The 10,082-nt window shown below is 52.1% G+C and overlaps 1 protein-coding gene across 1 annotated transcript in view; it reads right to left on the bottom strand.

Annotated features, from left to right (window-relative positions):
• Positions 1-5,061: 5,061 nt before the first annotated feature.
• The window catches only part of ACVR1C (activin A receptor type 1C), a 30,250-nt gene continuing 25,229 nt past the window's right edge, over positions 5,062-10,082 (bottom strand). Inside the window, exons 3-9 of the mRNA XM_062004529.1 lie at positions 9,800-10,033; positions 7,444-7,674; positions 7,057-7,224; positions 6,378-6,534; positions 5,937-6,061; positions 5,598-5,728; positions 5,062-5,187 (exon numbers count right to left, since the gene is read on the bottom strand). Of these exons, the coding sequence (XP_061860513.1) occupies positions 5,062-5,187; positions 5,598-5,728; positions 5,937-6,061; positions 6,378-6,534; positions 7,057-7,224; positions 7,444-7,674; positions 9,800-10,033 (1,172 nt within the window). The remainder of the gene's footprint in view (positions 5,188-5,597; positions 5,729-5,936; positions 6,062-6,377; positions 6,535-7,056; positions 7,225-7,443; positions 7,675-9,799; positions 10,034-10,082) is intronic.

Here is a 10,082-nt window from a genome sequence, read left to right as displayed (position 1 = left end):
TTTACAAACACCTAAAGGATGAGTGTGAGGAGGCTGGAGCCAGGCTGTGCTCAGGGATGGCCTGTGATAGGACAAGAGGCAATGGGTACAAGCTGGAACAGAAGAGGTTCCAAAGAAACACAAGGACAAACTTCCCTGTTGGGGTGAGGGAGCACTGGCAGGGGCTGCCCAGACGAGCTGTGGAGTCTCCTTCTCTGGAGCCATTCCAACCCAGCTGGATGAGTCCCTGTGTGCCCTGCTCTAGCTGGTGCTGCTCTGGCAGGGGGGTTGCACTGGGTGAGCTTTCCAGGTCCCTTCCAGCCCTTGAGATCCTGTGACTCAGTGAAACAGCCACCAACCCTTTTCCCCTCACAAAGTGGACGTTAAAGAAGCCAGCGGCGCGCTTCACAGGAACACAACGGCAGTGTGCTTGGTTTATTGAAGTCACCACATCCTTCCAAAGCAATGCCTGTTTGTGCAATGTGCATACAAAATACAACACACACCAACCATGTACATCCAGGGCAACTGCTAGAGTGAGCCACGACCTCAGCAACAGCTCTAAAAACACCTTGCTGCAGCGAGCACTAGATGAGGCATTTCACAATACGACAGTTGAATTCTAGCACTGTACTGCTAGGCTAAGATCTAAAACGTCACACTACTCCCCGATTAAACAGCATCAATGCCTCTTTAAAAAACAGACGACTCAAACTGGTTTGCAGATTGACAAGACACCACACGTTTCTCTTTGGGGGCTGAAAAGCACAGCAGATTGAGACACAAATGTAACAGCTACATTCGGAGTACACTCGGTCTATTTACGCCAAAAATACATTCAGTAGAAGTTACAACTTATTGCACGTTTCTTACCTCCTGTAGAAACGTATCGCACCCCTTCAGGCCTATTTGCCAGCAGGGGCAGGCTGTGCGGCCTGCTGACACGGGAGCCCGTCCCTCAGCGCCGAGGCGGAAACGGGGCAGCTCAGCGTGCAGGGCGCTGCCTCGGGCTCTGTGTGAGGGCCAGGACAGCGTCCCAAACCCACCCTCCAGCACAGCAGGACCCCTGGAGCCGTGGCTTCCTGAGCACCCGGGGCCATGCTGCTCCCACCCACCACGAAGGACGCGCCGCGCATCCCGCAGCCACGCCGACAGCCCCGCAGCAGGCCCGGGGCCAGGTGAGCCCCGAGGGGAGGCAGGCCCTCGGCTTCCCTTCTCAACTGACAACCTCATTCCCATCAGAGCGGCCGTGCTGGGGCCAGCCTGGAGCCCTTCAGCGGGCACAGCAGCTCCAGGCAGGCAGGGACCACGAGAGGATCACTGCTCCATCCAGCGTCACGACCCGCTGTAGGGACCAGATGTCTTTCTGAACAACTTGATTTGTCATTCCTGGATATATTACCAAAGAAGGAAGTGGTATAACAATGTCTAAAATACTATGGGATTCGCTATAGGGTCACGTCAGGGAGTTACCTTGGTGAAGTGCAAATGGCTGTACGGGTATCAAAGTGCAAAGGAGATCATAGACTGAATTTCTCAGGGGGTATTTGGGGGAAGCAGTTAAGGAAACAACAACAACAAAATGAGGTGCTAGAGAAAATTATCTTTCCCTTTCAGTCCATTTTGCATGCATTAAGTTCTAGTCTGTTATCAGAAGCAGATGTAAAGAACTCGCCCGAACTAGAAGCATCACTCGGGAGAGGCTGAAAGCAGGGACTGCTCTGCAGCAGCTGCGAGCTCCAAAACTGGTATGAGCTCAAGGACTGGGGCTTGAAAGCGAAGGTCAGCAGGAATATTAGTAACCTCTCGAGAGCCCTAAGCCTCCCTACAACTGCAAAGGAGTGTCTCAGCTTAACCTCCCTTCTTAAATTGGAGCAGGACAAACGTGCACTGAGGGGAAAGGCCACTACCACAGAGGGGTTTGGGCTGGTGTGTCAAAGGAGTGCACAGTTTGCAAACATCTGAAAGCCCAGTTCAGTATCAGCCCCTTGGCTCAGTTGCTCCAGTTTGCTGAAACCCACACTTACCTCTCAACAACAAAACAAGAAAGAAAACCCGTGCAATAATACTGATGTAAGTGAAAGGCTGAGGCAAACAGATCGTCGCTGAAAGTGTTCCCAGGGCTGGAGCTGTGACCTGTGAGAGGTGCAGCTGAGGCAGACCCCTGCCAGCCCTGCAGGGCATCCTCCCCTCCCCAACTCTCCCCACGTGGGCACCAAAAGGGGTTTCTTCAAATTTCAGGTTGTTCAACAATCTCCAGAGGTCCAGGAGGGAAAGGGGAAAAGCACCACCTAAAAATCACCACTCCAGTGGACTGACCGAATGCACTGGGGAGAGCAAGTGGCATTTACAACTGAAAAGCAGTTGCTGATGGGGGTTATACAGGGGATTAAACTGAAACAAGCAGGGGGAGCAGGCTGTACCTCAGGGCAGGTCGTGGAGGGGCTGCAGAGGAATCAGCCTTGTGCCACTGAGCTCCCTCTGCACATCCTGCCTGATTTCACTGCACCTGGGGTAAACACACAGCGGGCATGAGGCCCATGCAACAGCCTCACCAGCCTCCTGCAGAGTGAGTTCTGCAGACCCACCAAGCGCCTGAGCCCCTGGGGCAGGGGAGGGCTCCAAGGAACCCCCGAGCAGCCGCGGGACCCAGGGCCGGGAGCGGGCAGCACCATCTCTGGGTGCTGGGTCACACCCTGTTACTCAGCAAACTCTCCTGTTTTGGGGGTCACCAGCCGCCTTATGCCAAAAAGCACATTTTATACAACTCACAGCACTTCAGTCGAGCACAGTGCCTGACCCAGAGGAGCTCTGCACAGACAACAACCTCCTCCAGCCTGCAATCCTCCTCACAGGGAAAGCACCCCCAGGAACAATTATCAATACACTTCAAGGGCATAGGTCCCTGCAAAGGACAGTATCGGTACAAAGTGCATAGGACTCAATTTCAAATGGAAGAAGTATCCCCAGAGAGCATTCTGATCACACTCCCCGTGAAGTCCAGGGAACATCTCAATTTTAGGCCAAAAAATCCCCCAAACCAACGGCACGTTTTCAAAGGGGTCAAAGAGAAGGTCACGGTGTCCCCTGGTCACCCTGCACGGTGTACGGGACCTGGCCAGGGTCTCACCAACGAGTCCCAGTGTCCCTGCACATGTGGCAGGAGCTGCACTCCGCCGGATCTGTGCCCGCTATGCACCAGGAACCTGCTCGGCTCTCCCCGTTGTCACCTGCTCCAAGAGACCGGGTTCAACGTGTTTTTTTAACACACCTCTCTGGCTGTGGCAAGCACTTGCTTCTTTTTCCCCACTCTTTTTCACAGCTAACCAGGTCTGCAGGCTCCAGCAGCTCTGGAAAGGGGGACTGTTTGCTTTTACACACTTTCCTGAGTGCTAATGTCATTCTTAAAGGTTCACCTCACCTGCACAGCTTAAATACTGTTGAAGAAACAGCTCTAATACTATTATTTTACTCCACTAGCACTGCTTTCAGATACCTTATTCTGCAACCTCAAGAACAGCTGAGTTCAATGGATAAGACCTTTCCTTTCCCCACTTACAAAATAACCTTTGGTTGTTCCTTTTTAAGTCAAGGATTTTTTTCAAGTCACATTACACAAGGACAACTCCTGGATCCAGTGTTTGCAAATCCCTTCAGTACACTTTGGATCATGCAGTGGCAGCAACCACACAAGAAAATGTGTGAAGCAAGTGTGCATCAGTTGGGGTCCCTGCTGCAGTTACGCAGTTGAAGCACATGAGAATTAAACCTATGCAATGACTCTGATTCTAATCTCACAAAGCATCATAGAGAAAGAGCTACTAGCAACCTAGTAGAAGTGTTCTCCACTAGTCAGCCAACAGGCCACACACCCCCTGCTTCTGGCAGCTTGCAGTATCATGGAAATAGCGAGTGGGTGATGCTTTTGACCAGCCTGGTGCTGTTACAGAAACCCTCATGAGGCCTCTGAGCAGGCTGTACTGGCTTTGTGCAAGGACTTTAGCGCCTTCAGTTTGGGTTTGAACAGGCCCCTGGGCCACAATGGACAAACAGTGACGCAGCCCAGGCTGTGGGTACGTTTGCAGCACAAACCATAGGTGCTGAAAGCTGGGGTGGTAGGAAGCACATCGGCTTCCCCAGGCCATGGGCACTGTGTGGCCAGGAGCCCTGCCATCCCCAGCCCCCTGACAGCACGGTGCAGCCTGCAATGAGCAACCAACCTTTCTGCCAGGTTCTTCCAAGAGTTAATTGTGTTAAAGCTTCCCCCTAAAACATCAAAAGGCACTAAAAAATATTTCCAGTGACCAATTGGCAAGATGGTGTTTAAAAACATACACTGTCTCAGTTCAGGTGGAATTTCTCCCCACCCATCCCTCCAGGTCTATTGGAAAAGCACTGCCTCTTGATTTTCCTGCTAAAACTGTTAAACGCTCCCTCCATCAATATGTTCAATCACCACATGAACAGATTAAATAACTCCAGATCCTAACTATAACATCATGTGTGAAACCAAGACACTGAAAGTTAACAAGCAACTGACCAGGTGCTTTTGTTCACAATATACACCCTTAGTGGAACTATCACCTCTTTTATTTGCTTAGGTTATGATAAATATAGTGTTTTAAAATGCATTTTATTGACAGACCCTTCTCAGATTCCTCTGTAAAAACATGTAAAAAGCTGGACTAAGTTTGGTCTTTTGTTTGGCTTGAGGATAACACATTCAGGAGAGAAACCACAGGCTTTGACCAACACCAGCTAGTTCCAAAACGTTTGGGGTTTGACTAGGACAAAAAACACAACAGTGAAAGGTATTTCCCCCATCGTGGGGTTTACAGCTCCCTTCTGCTGTGAGCCAGCTGCTCCATTTACTGGAGGAAGCCAAAGCAAATCCTCGACTTGAACCACGAATCAAAAGCTGCCCCTGCCAGTGGCCGGATCTGAAGCTGGACGTCAGTGCTTTGGCCCGGGCACTTCAATACTGAACCGCGGTGTCTGAGGTAGACCAAAAACAAAAGTGATATCACACGTCACGAGACGAACAGCAGAATTCCCTCCCCTGTCCTCCCGCGGGGAGCCCCGTCAGGCTTTGGAGTCCTTGTGCACACAGAGCTGTGAGATGGTCTTCTTGACGCGCAGGGCGGTGAGCCGCGCCGTGCCGTTGGCGTGCCAGCACTCGCGCATCATCCTGCCCATCACCCGCAGCGCCTGCAAACCACGCACCAAGGAAACGTCAGGAGCCAAACACTCACCTCCTGCCTCCCACTTCCGAAGTGCAACGCTGGAACACAAAATACAGGCCCCTAAAATGGTAATACCACCGCAATACCCAAAGTTAAGCCTGGACACGTTCCTGTGTGACCTGATCTAGGTGGGAGCTGCTTCTGCAGGGGGGTTGGGCTGGACAATCTCTAAAGGGCCCTTCCAACCCCACCATTCTGTGATTCTATGATATTCGAGAGAGTCCAGTTTTGTCTGCATTGATCTAGGAGCTGAACAAGAGCAAGACATGTGAAACACATCTGAATACAGGACAGGCTCAACATCGAGTTCCCTCCATCCCACTGAAAAACTCTGTCTTAAATTTGCTTTGTGATAAATTGGAAGAGTGCTTTTACCTCACAGCTTTGCCACTGGTTTGGAATATTTGGTCTCAGCTTCTGCTCACAAACCACCCTTCTCATATCTTCTATCGAAGGATCAGAAGGCACGACATCATAGTAAGGCAACTGGTACTCCTCGGTGATTCCTAAGAAAGATTTGTTGTGTAGGAAACACAAAATCCATAGTTTATCCAGAATAAACTCTAATTGCTTTCACAGGCAAAGAGAGCACAAAGGAAGATTTGGGATCTGCTCCACAACAGACTCCTACAGCCACATACTGTGAAGACAACTGGGAGGGCTCTGCAGATGAAAGCAGCCTGAGCTGCAAAATGGAAAGGCCAGAAACCTCACCTCCAACGGAGCACCTTCGGGCTATCTCCCAGTAAACCAGACCCAGAGAGTACATGTCTGCACGCTTGAAGGACTCGAAGATGTTCGTGTTCATCACATCATCGAGGATCTCAGGAGCCATATACCTGCACACAAAGGCGCATGAGCTGGAAGGGGATCACACACAGGAGCACGGCTGTGCTGCTGCATGCCAGGGCCAGGGAGCAGCCGCTCTGACCAGCAAAAAGAGGCAAGGGAAACCCTTTTTGAAGGGAAAGGGGAAGCTCCTTCTGACAGCCACTCCAAGGGAAGGCTGACCCGAGTGATGACTTCAATGACGTGCTGCCTACAGTCACACAGAGGGCCAGGATGCTGGGAGCGATGCCTCGGTGAGGATACGGGGCAATCCCCAGCCCCCAGGCCAGGCTGACAGCCGCCTTCACTGCAGCTGCCCTCACTCACCTCCTGGTGCCCACCCTGGGGTTCTGGGGGATGTCGATGGTGTTCAGCAGCGAGTCGTGCTTCACCGCCAGCCCCAGGTCTGCGATGGCGCAGCTCTCGTTCCTCTTCACCAGGATGTTTTTGGATTTGAGGTCTCGGTGGGCAATGGCTGGCTTGCCTGTGCACACGGAGGGAAAGCGCTGTCAGCTTCCATAACGACAGGATGAATTTTAACATAACGAGCAAGGACGCAAAAACAGGTTTATTCAACTTTGGCACCATGCACTGTAAGAAAGCCCCAGCGTTGAAGTCTATTTTGTACCAAGTAAAGCTCTGCTAAACGACATTGATTCTGAAACACCCGAAGCTTGAGAGCGTCTTTTGTTTCAATATCTGTATTTCAGGAATAAAACACAAAAAGAGACACTAAGTTCACCCTCCAAATTCACTCTGAAAACCCTTCACTAGCATTCCCTTTCAGCACAGCTGCTGCCACGGGCACACACACAGGCGTGGAAGGGGGTGCAGACAGTGGAAGTGGGGAGACGACATTCCTATTCCTGTTTCTGCTGTACCACACACACTAATACTGTTTCTTGTGGTCCAGCAGTTGGTAAAACGCTTTAGTACGCCACGTCACCCATAGATATTTTTACAGACAGCACTGAAGTCCGTGAGGGAGAACTGGGGAAGCGCTCGCCTTGCGTGCCGACGATCTCCATGTGCAGGTGTGCCAGGCCGCTGGCCACCGACAGCGCCAGCCTGACCATGCCCTCCACCGTCACCGTGCCTCTGTTCAGGTAGTCGAACAGGGATCCTTGCTCGTGGTACTCGGAGACAAGCCAGAGCTGAGTCCACGTCCCGTTATCTATACCCAGAGGAAGCAAGATTATTCAGCTTTACTTAAAACCATGGGCCGGGAAAAGCCGTCCCCGTTCTGTGGCCACTCAGGCGTGTCAGGGAACAAGCTCACTGCCGCCGCAGTGGGAAGCTGTGGGACGGAAAGCAGAGTTTCAGGCGGGAGCAGGGGCAGTGAAAGCAACGCCGGGACAGCTGCGTGGCAGCGCGGGCCTGACTCGCAGCCTACCCTTGTTATCGGCAGCGATGAAGCCCAGGATGTTCTCGTGCCTCAGCATAACCGTCTGATAGATTTCTGCCTCCCGGAACCACGACCGCTCGTCCCTGGAGGAGAAGATTTTCACAGCCACGTCTTCCCCACACCATTTTCCGCGCCAGACTTCGCCGAACCGGCCTTTGCCTACGATCTCCTGCAGGACGATCGTCCTCGCAATCGTTCTCTGTACCAGCAGAGGTAAACCTGAAAGAAGAGACGGGCGTTTGTGAAATACCTCAGCAATCACCTATAAATCCCATTTTCCAGTGAGCTGTACCAAGGGAAAATCCTCTCCCAACCCGAATCTCCCCAAATGCCCCTTTTGGATGCCACCTGCCACACGAGTGTGTGTTGTGTCAGTCAGTGGGTACAACAGACCACTCCAGTCCTGCAGCAGGCTGGGTGCAAGCCCTCCCTGCCAGCAGCCCTACGCAGCGCACAGACAGGCTTTGGTGCATGCCTGTGACAGGCTGGTGCCCATCAGTCTGCCGCAGGGCACCAGGGAACCCCACAGCACTGGGGGCGAGCTCCACAGATCCCTTTGAGAGCCATAACCCAGTCTGAGTGATGACAGGAATTATACATCCTTCAGACAAGGGAGCAGGGGACAGAAACGGATGAGGAGTAAAAACCTGGCATGTAGGGCATCAGCTTGGCTTTGCTGGAAGGGAGACTGGCTGTGGCCATCATGTGATGCCAGGACAGACCTCAGTAACCGTGCCCTGGCAACGCAGGGGCTAAGCCTTGCCAGCCCCCACATTGGGCATCACCTGCCACATCCTTGGCGGCCTTCAGGGCAGCACAAAGGCAGCTCTCCCTTCCTCACACACCTTTCTCAGTAAACCACTATGTGGGTGTATTTTCCAGCAAAGCCAGGAGACCCATATGACCCACGTACCTCCCTTTCCCAAGCTCTACCTCCCTCACCCCAAATACATTTATAAACCATCAAAAACACTAAAAATAATTTAAAACCCAACAAAACAGGCCTGAACTACTTCATTAGGTTTGATACAGACTGCAGTTAATCAGTTAATTCGGTTTGATACGGACAGTTTGTTTTGCAGTCAATTGGTTGATCTGTTCTGGCTGAAAATTTCGAGAAGAAAAATGAATCCTGCCATCAGTTTCCCTTTGCTTTGCCAGGCACAAAGCCCTGCCTCCTTTCACTGGCACCCTACTCGCCTAGGACTCTGAGAAAAAGAAAAACAAACCTTTGTTTGAAGTCAAGGCAACCTTGCTTTTAACAGAGCAAAATAATCGCTGAGAAAAAGCACTGTTTGAAGGTCAGCGTACTGAAATCTGTTCACATTTTCCCTCAGGCCTCCTGGACAGAGCCCTCACACCCTGCAGCCTTTGCATGGGCAGAGCAGGGCAAACTCCCTGCTTGGGTGAAAGCAGAACAAATGGCACCAGCACCCTGAGGCTCTGCCTCCCCTCCCTGCTGGGGCAGCACCCACAAAGCCCCCGTTATCAGCTCAGGGATGCCAGTAAACAGTTAAAACTTCGGGGTTTAAGCCAAAGTCTACTCATTACATCTGTGAGAAGTCATTAGGGAAGTACAGTAAATTAATCCTGAAAGGTATGCTGTTCATGGAAAACAAAGTAATTAAATTAAGCACCATTTATATTATTTTCACTTATAAATGAAAGCCTGATTTACATATTTTTCAAGTAGAGAAGGATTCTAGTCACAGAAAGCTGGGCTGTACACACCAGCTGTGCCACCAGCCCGAGGAGCTGGAGCGTCTGAATTCCCACCTCGCTCCTGCATTCCTGTCAGCTGACAAGTTCTCAGCAGCACTGGAGGCATCACAGGAGACAGGGCATCAGCAACAGGAAAATCATGCTCAGAACAAGCATTTGGAGTAATGCAATTCTGGCACTGCTATGAAATTTCAGGAGAGGCGTCTGATTCATTCAGTTAAACCTTTCTCATCAGCTATGCCTCACCAGCCAGCAACGCTTTTGCTTCACACTTGAAACTGACTTCTGAGTTCATTTTTTTTAACTCTCCCATTCAAACAATGAACCCAAGTTTTGTGATTTGGCAGACAAAGGGCAAACAAAGCCCTGTTGCTGGTGCAAGGTGTGCCCAAGCCTACGGGCACAAATCCTGCTCTGACAGCAGACCTGTTACTGGTGTACAAACCCCTGAGGCCAGACCCCACCAACAGCCTCTGCCTGCAGGCAGCGTTCCTCATCGCCCGACAACCAAGGTGGCGCGTTTGCCTTTGGTGTAAGCATCAAGGAAACCTGCTCAAAGCTGCCAGTGAAGCAGGCGCAGCCGCACGGGGCCGAGGGCGGCCGGCGGGGAGCTCCCCCTTACCAGAGCCGGAGCCAGAGGTGGTCATGTCGTAGATGAGATCCTTGAGCGTCTTGCCGGAGCCGACCAGGTTGCACTCGGAGAGAGGCTCCTCCACGTTGGGCTGCTTGGCGCGGGCCCAGCGCCGGGCCTGGCACACGCAGGCCGCCAGCACGGCCGCCAGCGCCAGCACACACACCGGCACCGCCACCGTCAGCACCGCGGGGCCCGCGCCGCCTCTGCCCGGAGACTCCAGCGCTTGCGGAGACACAAGGGAGAGCGGGGAGGGGAAGACAGGAAGATTTAC

The sequence above is a fragment of the Colius striatus genome, chromosome 11 (assembly GCF_028858725.1).
Source record: "Colius striatus isolate bColStr4 chromosome 11, bColStr4.1.hap1, whole genome shotgun sequence".
NCBI classification, from domain to species: Eukaryota; Metazoa; Chordata; class Aves; order Coliiformes; family Coliidae; genus Colius; species Colius striatus.
Note: the sequence above shows the minus strand (reverse complement) of the source record. Positions and strands in the feature narration are given on the sequence as shown.